General features: G+C 38.9%; 1 protein-coding gene across 1 annotated transcript in view; it reads right to left on the reverse strand.

Moving 5' to 3' along the window:
- The window catches only part of LOC140467077 (complement receptor type 1-like), a 217,952-nt gene that overhangs the window by 31,396 nt on the left and 170,918 nt on the right, over positions 1 to 15,638 (reverse strand). Inside the window, exons 70-80 of the mRNA XM_072563137.1 lie at positions 13,914 to 14,010; positions 12,933 to 13,006; positions 11,053 to 11,149; positions 9,360 to 9,433; positions 7,831 to 7,927; positions 7,162 to 7,235; positions 4,491 to 4,587; positions 4,026 to 4,099; positions 2,047 to 2,143; positions 1,352 to 1,425; positions 544 to 640 (exon numbers count right to left, since the gene is read on the reverse strand). Coding sequence (XP_072419238.1) covers positions 544 to 640; positions 1,352 to 1,425; positions 2,047 to 2,143; positions 4,026 to 4,099; positions 4,491 to 4,587; positions 7,162 to 7,235; positions 7,831 to 7,927; positions 9,360 to 9,433; positions 11,053 to 11,149; positions 12,933 to 13,006; positions 13,914 to 14,010 — 952 coding nt within the window. The remainder of the gene's footprint in view (positions 1 to 543; positions 641 to 1,351; positions 1,426 to 2,046; positions 2,144 to 4,025; positions 4,100 to 4,490; positions 4,588 to 7,161; positions 7,236 to 7,830; positions 7,928 to 9,359; positions 9,434 to 11,052; positions 11,150 to 12,932; positions 13,007 to 13,913; positions 14,011 to 15,638) is intronic.

The following is a 15,638-nucleotide window of genomic DNA, read 5'->3' on the forward strand; positions in this document are numbered from 1 at the left end:
GTGTGCCAGCGCACTGACAAGGTAAAAAAATCGAAGTTTCACAGAGTAAACATTATTTAACAAACTACTTATAAAAACAATACAAAACTGCAGAACATTCAAAATGAATGAAATGCTGTTGCAGTGTAGCTTAAACTAAAATTGCTCCTTGAACACGATATTGAGTACAGGGCAGAGGAGAAACATTGAAGAATAAAGCTCACTTTGCACTGACATCTGGTATACAGTAGTTTAAAACTTTTGAAGATCCAGCAGATATGAACACCACTTTTGAAATCAGATTATGAAATTTGTCAAATGAACTGTTCCGTCTGTGCATTAATATTTCTATTGCACCACTATTGTCCCATACCTTGATCAGTACAATTGATTTATTTTTTACATTGCTGGTGGAACACTAAAACAAAAGCCTCCCTCCCTGTTAACATGAAAGGATTTCATCAGAAAAATGATGAAGATTTGATCATTTGAAATCATCTAAATTATAAATTTACAATAAAGCAAAGAACAATTAAAATTACTCAACATATTTTGAATACTCACCCAATGTCACAATAAAAGGTAATATTACTTCCAACTGTCCAATTTGATGCTTTATAATATCCATTTGGAAGTGAACCTGGGTTACCACAGTTTATTGCTATAAAGGAAACAAAACATGAAAAGTTAGAAATGTTATAAGAACCCAAAGCCCAGAAATAATTTATCATTGTCAGTCACAGATATTTTTCATGAAGATGTAATAGTACACAATTGTAGACAATGACATTTCTATAAATTTGGTATTCATTTTCTGAATTCTTGCATTTCTAATACAAGATTTCCTCTAATTCTCTATTCTTGACTGAAACTAGTCTCTGTGTTGAACATCATGAATCATGACAAGAAATCCAAAAACAACATGGTCAGCTTTACTCTTAGGAAAGAGGTCCTCAACATCAATGGATGAACCAATGGAAAGCCCACATCACATCCACATGCAGAGAGCCCAATCTGATTTAAGGGCCCTCAGGCATAGGTGGCCAATGTGGGCCTTTCATGCTATTAAAGCCAGAGGTGGCTCTCCATTGCTGGCAGCACTACCAGTATCTTATGACATTATGAATGGTGACTGCTGATATTAATGCTCCAAGTCCCAAGAAAGACATCTCTACTGCATGGCGAACACAGGAGACAGGGCCCAGGGCAGTGGTCCCTGGAAATGTATAAAATGCAAGGCAGAGGTTGGCAAAATGCTGGAGCAAATGATACTTGGACGTCAACCAACATTATAGGATAACTCATTGACAACAGCTCAATGAATTGCTACAAGCAAGAACATTACTTTACAAAAGAGGGAAATCTGACTTACGTTCACAAGATGGAACGTTCCCAACCCATCCCTCAGCTGTACATTGTCGATAGTCTCTGCCTACCATCTTGTATCTAAGAAAAGGGGAAGAAAATCAATGCATCTGAATGGTAATTTGGAAAGTTGTACAACTTGCAGACCTGATAAGAAGTTAAAGGTCCATAGAATAAACTTATGTCCAGCTGTCAACAAACGTTATACATTAAAAGGCAATGTGAGAATAGCTTAGCAAAAAAATTAATTTGTAATCAAATGGTATTGCACTGTAGCTAAAAATTATGCTGATCAGATGTCATCTAAAACATACATTACAGGAGGAACTCTATGTGGCAGCTCACCATGACAATAATTACAATATAAGCTCAGCATTTTGAGGGATACAACAGATAAAAAGTCATTTAGTATTGACCTTGGTGTATGGATCTAGGCATCACCAACATATATAATGTTTCTATCTGTCTATAGTCATTTCAAATCCATGCAGCAGCATCCCTGATCTTGATGTGCATAAAGACATTTTAAAAACAAATACCCTGCTTGGCATTGAATTGAAAGCCTGACTCATACTCACATGGTAAACACTTGCCAGGAATGCAAATGAAAAATAGTATAATCACAAAAAAATTGAGTGATAATATACTATAATAGCGACATTTCAGCAAAATTATTCATCAATTCACTGAGCACATACTCACCCAACATCACAATGAAAGGTCACTTTATTTCCAACTGTGTCATTTGAGGCTATGTAATATCCATTCTGAATTTCACCAGGGTTACCACAGTTTATTGCTACACAGAAATTGAAAATGAAGAAGGTAGGAATTTTACAAAACTCTAACATCTCCAATAATTCTGTCATTGCAATTGCATCTTGCAGATGAAAGATACTATACAACAATGTGATTACTTAATAAAGCATATTATTTGAAGTTTAGAATCCAATTCCCATAAGTTTTTGAAATGGTCAATAGAATGCAATATTTTAATTGTAGGGAGTTAGAACTTGACCAGTATCAAGGTTTTAATCACACAATTGATGTATAGGACATGTCTTTCTTATATCAGACTCCTGAACCAACTGCTCTCCTTGGAAATCATTTATGACAGGAGTCTCTCAGGTGGAGAACAAATATGTTTTAAGATTGTGCTCAAAGCATCTCTGAGGGCTTCAGCATCACTCATCACCTCTACCTCTTGACAGACCCTAACTTGTGTTATGACATGGGTAAACCACCCTGCTTCATTTAAAAACAGCAACACAGAAAAGGTTTATCCCATGCAGTAACCTGTAAAAATTCAAGTGGCCAAGAACTTTTTAAAGTAAAAATTAACAACTTTATTTCATAAAGTATAAAGAGGATAATTAACTAACAACTACTTACAACTCCTTACTCTAACCTATCTGTTACCTTCTGTCCTAAAATATTAGTCCAATAAAACTCCCGATTACGATTTACAGGAAAATTCAAATTTTTAAACCAGCCAGCTGTCGAATCTTCTCTTCATCTTTATTGGTAGATTGGCTCTCCAGGTCAGTGTTGGGCTTTTTCTCTGTGCAAACTACTTCTATAGACAGGTACCTCGCAGACAGTTCTGACGAGCAGTCTATAGCTGTTGGACTCATGGCAGTTCTTCTCCCAACTGTTCAATTTTCCCCATCTTATACCCTAAAGCATCAGATTCTGGCATTGGCATTTAAGATTGTCAATATACTGAATTCAAACTTTATTGAAATTTGGTATTTTTCGGGGTATAATTTGAACTGATTGGCCTAATTCGAATATGTTTTGTCATTTCCAGGCAACCCGCTACCCCAGTAGCTGGAGCACATGTTACATTGTGTCTTATTGAGAACACTTGGTGCTGTCACTGCTAGTTTTTACTCTCTTAAAGGTATCATACACCCACATCTTCATACCACTTGTGACTCAATAAATGGGGAAGATTCATTCAAAGAAACATTGAACATAGAAACAGAAACAACAGTGGTAATGTTGAGATCTCTGTGAAAGTACTCAACTCTCCAATAACTCATTTACCTGATCATTCAAACACTGCCTGCTTCAAATGTAGCAGAATTTGAAAATCACACATTAGACTTCATAGCAATCTAAGAACCCATTGTAACAGAATGGAAGCATGTGCAGCACTAACACAACTAATTCCAAAAGATGCAGATACTATTCTTGTTGCACCATAAGTTGGAAATGGAAAAGGAAGATAATGGAGTATGAATTCAAGTTTCATTATAAACCATTAATATTGTCCGCACTTTTCCTTTACATGTCATTTTCACTTCTTGAATTTCCAATTATGTGCTTTGCAGTTACTGTAAAGACCTCCTAAACAAAGAAACCCACAGCAAAATCCAACTTTATACTTCAACATTAATTTTTCATGAGGGCAGGCAAGTATATTCCTTAGCAAAACAAACTGATTTGGCTAATGACCATTTCTCAAATCACACTTCAGTTCTCTTAACATGCACTGTTTAATAAAATCATTTATCAGCTGTGCGTTCCTATTCCATAATGATAGAACTCCACGATGGACAAATACAAGGAAGAAAACATGGAATTGAATCAAAGCCCCAGCAGTGTATTGGGAGTGGCTTGATTATTTTACAGAGATATTAGTTCGTCACTTTACTAAAGAATGTAGTAGAACTTACGTTCACAGGATGGAACTTCACCATCCCAGCCCTCAGTTGTACATTTCCGATGATTGTCACCCAGCATTGTGAATCTAGTAAAAATAAAACCACCCATTGTCAAACATCATCAGGATAATTAGCAAAGTATTACAGTATACTGACCAGGCATGAATTCCAAGGTTCAAAGAAGAAAAATCTATTAAAGTACTAATAATGTGTTTCAAAAAATCAAGCAGTCAAAAGGCAAACATTTTACCAAATTAAACTTTAGCATTAAATTTTTGCCAAGTCATATCGTTTTTTTAAATTTCTTTGAAGTCAATTGAAGTCAATCAAACAATGAAAGACTCAGGCTTATTCTGTGATAACATGAACAGGTATGATCATAAATGTGAAGAACAAGAGATGACAGACATATAAATGGTCTTCATTACGTCATTGAAATAATATAGTCCATCAATGATTTGTATACTCAATACTCACCCAATATCACAATAAAAAATAACTTTGCTTCCAACTGTCTTATTTGGCGCATTATAATATCCATTCAATATCTCACCAGGGCTACCACAGGTTATTGCTGTACACAAAATAAAATGAGAAAAGATTGGAATGTACTAAACCTCCAAACACTCCAACAGCTTCTTTCATTTCAACTCACAGATACTAAGCATGAAGATGTGTAGCTGCAACAAAACCTGTCCACAATGCAAGCTACTCTAACTTGGAACATTTATTTTCAAAGTTAGAACACAATTGGATGACTTCTGCTGAGTCCACATTTCCTCAAAACAATGGGTACCTTTGCTTCAATAGCTCTAGTATTGATCAGCATCAATCTTCACTTACTAACTAAATGGTGACAGATAAGGAGACATTGAGAAGCAGAGGTGTACATGTGTCTATGTACGTTAGTCACTGAAAACTAATGCAGCATTATAAAATAGATTCAAAACTGTTAATTCAATAGTCTCCATTATTTCAAGGGTATGGGAATGCAAGAATGAGGAAATAACTTCCAAGATTCTAGTTCATCCAAACGATCATTTATTTCCACTTCCACAGTATTACCTGTTTTGCCTCAGCACGGGAACGACCCAATTTTAACACCATTTTTACTTATGTTCCCTCAGTAAATCTATTATTTTCACTCAAATGTCAATTAATGCAACTTTCTCATTTGTAGCCATGAGGCAATTAATTCAGTTGGGTAAAGTCACACTCTGATATTTAAACAAGAATGGAAGATAAATAAAATGGACAATGAAAATTGATTACACTTTGTCTTTGGCTTCTACTTGCTTTTTCTCAGTTCCCCACTGCCCAGGCAAGTATTTGCATCATTGATATCCACAGGTGAGATGCCAGAAGACTGGAAGTTGGCTAACATGATGCCACAATTTAAGAAAGGTGGTAAGGAAAAGACAGGGAACTGTAGATAGGTGGCCTGGCATCAGTAGTGGGCAAGTTTTGGCAGGAATCTTGAGGGACAGGAATTACATGTATTTGGAAAGGCAAGGACTGATTAGGGAAAGTCAACATCATTCTGAACTTGGGAAATCATGTCACACTAACTTGTGTGAGTTATTCGAAGAAGTAATGAAGAGGATTGATGAGGGCAGAGCAGTGGACGTGATCTATATGATCTTCAGTAAGGTTTTTAATATGTTTCCTCGTAAGTAGACTCACATGGAATACAGAAAGAACTTGCCATTTGGATACAGAACTGGCTCAAAGGTCCAAAAGAGATGGCGGTGGTGGAATTCTGCTGTTCAGACTGGAGGCCTGTGACCAGCAATGTGCTACAAAGATAGGTGCTGAGTCCATTGCTTTTTGTCATTTATATAAATGATTTGGATGTGAACATAAGAGATGTGGTTGGTAAGTTTCAGATGACACCAAAACTGGAGGTCTAGTGGACAGCCAAGAAGGTTAGCTCAGAGTACAATAGAATCTTGATCAGATGGGCTAATGGGCTGAGGACTGGCAGATGGAGTTTAATTTAGATCAATGTGAAGTGCTGCACTTTGCAAAGAAAAATCACGACAGGACTTGTATATTTAATGGTAAGGTCCAGGGAGTGTTCCTAAACAAAAAGATCTTGGAGTGCAGGTGCATAGTTCCCTGAAAGTGGAGCCACATGTAGACAGGATAATGTAGGAGGCGTTTGATATGCTTACTTTCATTGGTCAGTGCATTGAGTATAGGAGCTGGGAGGTCATGTTGTCACTGTATAGGATTTTGGTTCAGCCACGTTTGGAATGCTGCATTCAGTTCTGGTCTCCCTGCTATAGGAAGGATGTTGTGAAACTTGAACGGGTTCAGAAAATATGTACAAAGATGTTGCTGAGGTTGGAGGGTTTGAGCTATAGGGAGAGTCTGAATAGGCTGGGGATATTTTCCCTGGAGCGATGGAGGCTGAGGGGTGACCTTGCCGAAGTTATAGCCAAGGTGTTTTCCCCAGGATAGGGGAGTCCAGAACTAGAGGGCATATATTTAAGTTGAGACAGGACAGACTTAAAAGGGAACTAAGGAACAATTTTTTCATGTGCAGGGTGGTGCAGTATAGAATTAACTGGCAGTGGAAGTGCTGGAGGCTGGTATAATTATGACATCTATAAGGCATCTGGATGGGTCTATGATTAGGAAGGCTTTTGAGGAATATGGCCCAAATCCTGGCAAATGGGAATAGATTAATTTAAGATATCTGGTCAGCATGGATGAGTTGGACTGAAGCATCTAATTCCATGCTGTACAGCTCTATGATGCAATGACCACTGCCTGTCAGCTTGAGTTCCACTAACATTAGCAGCTTCTAACTTCTCAATTCACACCAAAACTAAACTCCTTGTTCCAACACTATCATTTGTGCTGGGGCAAAACATTAAAGTCTTAAGAAGGAGCAGGATTAATTTGTTGAGTGGTCATTTCTCATTTCACACACCATGTATTTTAAATTGCAATGCGGATTAAAGCATTGAATAGATGTATTTTCCCATGCCAGGAAACCAGATTTCCAAGCTACAGATGCCAAGCTGCTTAAGGGAAGAAAGCTTGCACACCACCAATACTACACAACAATTCCAGAGCGGGGCAATCATTTTACACTGACCAACAAATCAGTCACCTCACAAAACAAGGAAACATAACTTACGTTCACAGGATGGGACATCACCATCCCAACCCTCAGCTGTACACTGTCGATAATCTCTACCCACTCTCTTGAATCTAGAAAAAGAGAAGCAAGCCACTTGGGTCAATAAACTGGAGGTCATTTGGACGATATTTGTTCACTGACTAGATTAAAAGGTCCAAAGCCAATTAAATCATTCTAAATCAAAATAAACTTCAAAACATCTTTAAAAAAATGGGACTAGGTCTGCAGATGAATAAAAGAATTAAATACAGTGTGTCTTTGCTAAATAAATAGGGCTGCTTAGACTGAACATAAATTACAGTGCACAGGATGCCTCGAGCTCACTTTACAGCTGTTTTACTATTTAAACAGTTGAGAAACTAACTGACTCTGATGTCTGGTGTTGATCTCAGATTATGGATCTAGGGGTCATTACTACATTCAGCATTTATAACTGTGCATTAGTACTGCAATGTAAGCTCTAACACCACTGACTTTGGTCAGCATAGCATTTATTTAAAAAATTCTCAATTCTAAACTGGAAGATATCAATCACATTTCACATGCTCAGTCATTGTCAGAAATGTCACTCACAAGAGATATCAGTCTAAATTTGGCATAATTGTAGCATTAAAATAATAGAATTTCAACAAAATCTTCTCAGAAATTTATCATCTGAATACTCACCCAAAGTCACAATAAAAAAATACTTTATTTCCAACAGTCTCATTTGATATCCTATAATGTCCATTCAGAATCTCCCCAGGGTTACCACAGGTTATTGCTGCACAGAAAATACAAATGAGAAAAGCTAGAAACAAATCTCTAAACGCTACAACAGCATTTTTCCCTGAAATATCATTTTTCCCTGAAACATGAATATCATAATGAAATTGACAACAATATCAGGTATCCCAAATTTGGAATACAACTTTCAGAGATATGGCAATACAAAATCAACATTTTTTCTTGAACTGTAAAACCTCAGAAAAACGAGCCATTGTCTGTTTGCAACAGCACTATGAATGGACCTGCACCAATCTTCAGCAGTAATTCAACATCATACATTTTTGATATCTTGCTTCTTGAGCCAGTGATAAGCAGCATTCCATTGCTTAAAATGATATGACGACTGTTGGCAGCTGCCATTCATGCTCCAGGACCCAGCAAAAAGATCTCCACTAAATCCTAGGAGATCAGTGATATGAATGTGGATTGGGATGGGGCATGTGTGGAGTCAATCACCAGAGAGATGTGTGCAGTGAGTCACAAGGAAGGGCCTTGAAGTGGCTTTCAATGGGCTCCCTTCCTTAATGTGGGTCCCATGACTAGATACTGAGTGTCTGAGTATGAGGGAACACCATGACAAGGCTGCAGTATTTGCTGGGATGCCTTCAAGAGTCAAGGGAGTGCCACACACATCCCATTCAATCCCAGTGGCACAACTAACATCTCATGGGCTCAGGGATAATTGCGCTGAAACAGTTCAACTCACAACCTTATAGCCATCTGCATTTCCCCCCCACCACCCAACACAGACACTACGGCCCGGGCCAGACCAATTAAATCCTGATCCCAACATTGAGAATCCATGGGAGTGGCTGACAGCAACAATCCCCACCAGATGATAGCACTCCCCCTTTCTTTTTACACAACTGACAACAATCCACAGATTCACCTGATGGCAAACCAAAGATATACTTACAGCAACCCTCAAATCTGGCTGACACCAGATAAGGCACTGACAATTCAGACCCCTACCTTCTGTACAACGTAGTAAACAGGGATAATTAGCATGCTTGGATCATTTTCTGTACCTTAAATTTCCATGGGCCAAAATGATTAATTTCAAAATGCACCTAAAATGAGCATCACTTAAACTTTCTATCACCTATCGAAACTGAATTCCTAACTCCAAATGAACATGGTACTCAGGTAGTAAAATATATTCTTCTGGCAGAAATGAATGATTTGATAATTGGTCATTCCTCAGTGTGCCTGCAATGTTCTTTTCATATGCAATGTGAATCTAAAAGCAATGAATATATTTTTGTTATGATTCAAAGAAAGCATTCCAAGCTGAAGGATGTCAATCCAATGTAATGAAGAAAATTTGGGCTTGAGCCATGATGACTCATTGGACCTGACTTAATCATTTTGGTGGGGGAGGGTGCATACACCTCAGTGACTTTACAAAATAGAAAAATATAACTTACGTTCACAGGATGAAACCTCACCATCCCAACCATCAGCTGTACACTGTCGATAATCTCTACCACTAATTTTGTATCTAGAAACAAATGGTAAACCATGATCATCAGACACGAAGATTAATGGAAAAATGTGTAACTGGGCAGTATATGTTGGGAGTTCAGCGGCTCATTAAGGAAATATCTGCTCAACAATTAACAAACAAAAATAACTTAAACATTGCACTAGGTTAACAGAACAATGAAATATGAATCAAATGTAGTTGTGTTTCTGTTTTAAAAACACCTTAGACGCACAGTGCTCATACAAAACATTGGCACAGCTGAGACTTGATGTGAGGACCACCACAGACCCGAGGGACTCCCAGAACCAAGGTGAAACCCAGCACAAACTTTCAGCCTGGAGGTCATAAAGTCATAGAGATGTACAGGACGGAAACAGACCCTTCAGTCCAACTCGTCCATGCCGATCAGATATCTTAACCTAATCTAGTCTCATTTGCCAGCACTTGGCCCATATCTCACTAAACCCTTCCTATTCATATACCCATCTAGATGCCCTTTAAAGGCTGCAATTGTATCAGCCTCCACCACTTCCTCTGGCAGCTCATTCCATACTTGTACCACTCTCTGCATGAAAACGTTGCCCCTTATCTTTCCCGTCTCACCCTGAACCTATGCTCTCTAGTTCTGGACTTGCTTACCCTCGGGAAAAGACTTTGTCTATTTATCCTATCCATGTCCTTCATGTTTTTATAAACCTCTATAAAGGTCACCCTTCAGCCTCCGATGCTTCTGGGAAAGCAGCCTCAGCCTATTCAGCCTCTCCCTATAGCTCAAATCCTCCAAACCTGGCAACATCCTTGTAGATCTTTTCTGAACCCTTTCAAGTTTCAGAACATCCTTTTCATGGGGAGGAGACCAGAACTGCACGCAATATTCCAAAAGTGGCCTAACTAATGTGCTGTACAACAGCAACATGACCTCCCAACTCCTCTTCTCAATGCTCTGACCAATAAAGGAAACCATACTAAATGGCTTCTTCAAGCCCAGCACAGACACCTGACCTGGAGGTGCTGACCAGCACAGTGAAGCCCAGAGTGGACCTGTCTGCTCCATCCATTTTTTTTTCTCTCTTGCTCTGCTCCAGAAGGACTGCAATGCTGAACATTTAACTCTGTTGCTTTATTTTTCTAATTTATATGCAAAATTTTGTATCTAGGCACCTTTGTACCTAAGATGGTGCCAAAATGACAACCTTGTTCACTTTCCATTGTACTCAAGTATCCCTATACTTGAATACATGTGACAATACAACCTAATTCTAATTCTAATTAAATTCTCATTCACTGTTGGGCTGTCATCTAATATAAGTGAACCATTTTGTAGGAAAGCAATAAGGAACATTTGGTTTCTGTCTGAGTCTATGAATCTTCTTACCAATAATACGTTTAAAAGTTCTATTTTTGCATCAAAATTCTTCTTCCAAAATTAACATTCCCCACCTTTATCATTACCAATAGCTTTGTTTAACTTGATGGTTGTACCTTAGGATGGAAGCCTCAATCAGAGTTAAGGTGAAGAGCTTCCATGAGAAATGTAATGAATGTGAGATCATCCAACACTGTCTTAGTTCCAACTTTACTATAATACAGTGCTTCACTAAAATCATTTAGTGAGTTATACCCTGAAGACTCACCCAATGTCACAATAAAAAGTAGCATTACTTCCAACTGTCCATTTTGATGCTTTATAATATCCATGCAGAATTGAACCAGGGTTTCCACAGCTTATCGCTAAACAGAAAACAAATTGAGAACAGGCAGAAACATTAGAAAAAACCAAATTCCCCATCAGTTTTTTTTCACAGTTTGTTAACATGAAGATGAAAAATACTATTACTCAACTGCTCAGATTATCAAGTTATCTTAAATTTGGAATTTATTTTCCAGTCTTATGGTATTATAAAAATGAGACTTTTGCTAAATCTACAATCCCTCACACCATCTGGACACTATATTGACCAACTAACAATCCTCAACAGCAACTCAAGAACATAAGGAGTGACTTCATTCTGTCAACAGAGCACTCAAAATCAGTTGATGAACCGGTGTGGATCCCTCATCACTTCCATGAAGAAGGCCCAATTTGATATAAGTGCCCTTTGGCCAACTTGGGCCATCAATGTAACCAAAGTCTCAGATGTGGAAAATGCCCTCCCCACAAGCTGCCAGAACGTGACAGTTCTCCACTGCCAGCAACTCTACCAGGAGTAATGGCTGCACCTATGAATGCTCCAGTGCCCAGCTTGAGGATCTATGCTGATCACAGAGCTGGATGTTTATCTGGTCTAGTGAGGGGCATCAGCAAAAAGTAGTGTTTGTCAGGTGCGGAGTAGGCAGTCTCAGATTGGTAGGAAGAGGGGTTTTGAATCGAGGTCAGGGTCAGCTGGTTTGGAGCAGAGAGGTCAGACAAGGCAATGGAAGCAGATGGATGGTATTAGTTCCAGAGAGCCACCTCTGAAAAGTATTGGTTGAGGTTTGGAAGTCGGGTGGGGTCAGGGAGTGGTCGTCAGGAGTCCTGAGAGTGGCAGGATTGGGGAGACAATTGTGCAGCTTGGGACTTCAGGTGTTGGGGGGTTAGATTAATATTTATCCAGGAGTTAGACTCAAGTTTGAATCCTCTAACTTTTAATCATCTCAGAATTCTTTGACTTGAATGCATTCTTTTGGGCAAATCCCACATTGTCAGCCATCTCTGGGACTTCCACATTCCTAATTCACAGCAACATTGTATGTCGCTCCAATGCTTCTGGCCATTGGAATGTCTGGGCCCTAGTTGATAAGTCTATTAAAATTTTTTTGACAAAGAAACAACTCTGTGAATCATTATATTGCTTACAAATCTTACATTTGGCACGTAAACAAATAACTTTTGCAAATCCACATGGTCCTCCTTGACTAGCAGTTCAGAATATACCCCAGTCATTACAACCTCAATGAAGGCTAATAAATTTGTTTTACAACATTTTGCTTTTGTAAAACAAAGTTGACTTCTTTTGATTACATTATACTTTAGCAATAAAGCAACTAATTCAGTGGGGTAAAGTCAAGGAGAATTTCTAAACAAGAATGGAAGAAAAAGAAAATGGCGTAGGAGGATTGCTCCCCCTGAATTCCCCAAGGTCCAAACAACTACTGCCTGTCAGCTTAAACTCCACTAACATTAGCAATTTCTAACTTCTCATTGCACACCAAGACTGAGCTCCATGCTCCAACACCATCATTTGAACTAAGGCAAAAGAGTAAAGTCTTGAGAAGGAGCAGGATTAATTTGCTGAATGGTCATTTCTCATTTCATACACTATGTATTTTAATATGCAATGTAGATTAAAACATTGAATAGATGTTTTCTCCCATTCCAAGAAATCAGAATTCCAATATACAGGATACTGAACTACTGAAGGGAACAAAGCTTGGATGCCAACCAAAAGGACATAATAATTCATTGGAAATAGGTCAATCATTTCACACTGACCTGCAAATCAGTTGCTTTAGAAAACAACAAAACATAACTTACGTTCACAGGAGGGGACATCACCATCCCAACCTTCAGCTGTACATTGTCGATAATCTCTACCCACTATCTTGTATCTAGACAAAGAGATACAAAACATTTGTATCATTAATTGGGGGTCATTTGGTGATATTCTTTTACTGACTAGATTAAACGGTCCAAAGATAAGCAATATCTAAATAGCAGTAAGTCATAGAATCCATAATGTGGAAAGTAGGCCATTGTCCATCGAGTCCACACTGACCGTCCAAAGAGCATCCCACTTAGAATACACCCCCGCACCCTATCCTTGTAACTCTATATTTCCCATAGTTAATCCACATAGCCTGCACATCTTTGAACTGTGGGAGGTAACTAGAGTACTGAGAGGAAACCCACGCAGGCATGGGGAGAATGTGCAAACTCCACACAGACAGCTATCTGAGACTAGAATCGAATCCATGTCTCTGGTGCTGTGAGGCAGAAATGCTAACCACTGAGTCAATATGTCAGCACAAAAAACTTAAAAACAAATGGGGCTAAGTCTGCAGATGAATGAAAGAATCAAATACAGTTACATTTTTACAAATATAAAAAGGGCTCATCAGACTCTATATACATACAGCCACCAGAGAAATATTGATGCATCTCACTCACATTACAGCTGATTGACAGTATAATTCAAACAGTTGAGTAACCAGCAGCCGCTGATGTCTGGCATGGATCTCAGATTATGGGTCTAAGGATTATTAACACATTCAGCATTTCCACTGTGCATCAATGTTCCAATGTTAAATCTAACATCATTAATTTTAATCGGTACAGCAATTATTTTAATATTCTCAGTTCAGCACCAAACTCGAAGATGCAATCACTGCTCACATGCTCAGGCGTCATCAGAAATGTCATGCACAAGAGATGGCAGAATGAATTTGCCATAATCAAAACATTCAAATAATAGACTTTTACTCAAATTTTCCCAGTGATTTTTGACTGAATACTCACCCAAAGTCGCAATAGAAAAACACTTTATTTCCAACTGTTTCATTTGGTGTTGTATAGTGTCCATTCAGAATCTCCCCAGGGTTACCACAGGTTATTGCTGCACAGGAAATATAATGTGAAAAGCTAGAAACAAAACTCCAAACTCTACAACAACATTTTTTACTGAAATATTTCACACAAACATGAATAGCAATGAAACTGTCAACAATGCCAGGATATCTCAAATTTGGAATTCAGATATCAGAGACGTAGCAACATAAAATCAAGACATTTTCTTGATCTATAAAACTCAGAATTACATGCTGCTGTCTGCCTGCAAAAGCACTATGAATATACCTGCAGCAATCTCCAGCAGTAATTCAACAATGTAGTGGGCGGCACGGTGGCACAGTGGTTAGCACTGCTGCCTCACAGCGCCAGAGATCCGGGTTCAATTCCCGCCTCAGGCGACTCTCTGTGTGGAGTTTGCACATTCTCCCCGTGTCAGTGTGGGTTTCCTCCGGGTGCTCCGGTTTCCTCCCACACTCCAAAGATGTGCAGGTTAGGTGAATTGGCCATGCTAAATTACACCATAGTGTTAGGTAAGGGGTAGATGTAGGGGTATGGGTGGGTTGCGCTTCGGCGGGTGCGGTGTGGACTTGTTGGGCCAAAGGGCCTGTTTCCACACTGTAAATAATCTAATCTAATGTATCCACCTTTGTGAGCCAGTGATAAACAGCATTCCATTGCTGGAAGTGTCACTATGACTGGTGACTGCTCTCATTCATAATCCAGGGATACAGCAAAAGGATCTCAACTGAATTCTAGGATATCAGTGATGTGAATGGGAGTTGAGATAGGGGATGTGTGGTGTCAGATACCAGAGAATTGTGTGCAGTGAGTCATAAGGAAGGGCAATAAAATGGTTTTCAATCGCTCCTCCCTTCCTTACACTGTGAGCCATGATCGGGCACTGAGTGACTGACAATGAGGGAACACTACGACAAGGCTACAGTGTTGGCTATGCTGTCTTCAGGAGTCAAGGGAGAGACACACATGTCCCATTCAACCCTGAAGCACAACTAACTTCTGATGGGCTCAGGGATAATTGCTCTCAAGTGCTTCAACTCACAACCCTACAGTCTTCTGCTTTGACCCCATCACCCCACAGAAGACACCACTCCCCAGACCAATGAAGTCCTTCAAACCCACCATTGAGAATCCCTGAGACAAGTTAATAGCACTCTCCCCTTTCTCTAGACACAGCCAACAACAATCCACAGACTCATTTGATGGAAACCCCCAGCAATCTTCAAATCTGGCTCACAACAGAGATAAGGGAGTGACAATTCAGATCCCTACCCTCTGTATGATTTAAACATGAGTAATTAGCAGGGACTGCCTAATTTCTGATCTCTTTAATTTCCTTGGGCCAAAATTGCTAATACTAAACTGCAACTAAAATGAGCATCTTTTAAATTTCCATCACTACAGAAACTCAGCATGTTGTTCAAAAGTATCATGACACTCAGGCAGAAAAATTTATTTTTCTCGATTATGTAAGAATGATTTGATGATTAGTCATTTCTCAGCACACCTGCAATGTTCTTTCTATAGGCAACGTGAATCAAAAAGCAAAGAATAACTTTATCACAGATTAAAAGAAAGAATTCCAAGCTAGACAATGTCAGACTAGTATAAATGAACAAAATTTGACCATGAGCCATGATGATTCACTGTAAGCGA

The sequence above is a fragment of the Chiloscyllium punctatum genome, chromosome 45 (assembly GCF_047496795.1).
Source record: "Chiloscyllium punctatum isolate Juve2018m chromosome 45, sChiPun1.3, whole genome shotgun sequence".
NCBI lineage: Eukaryota > Metazoa > Chordata > Chondrichthyes > Orectolobiformes > Hemiscylliidae > Chiloscyllium > Chiloscyllium punctatum.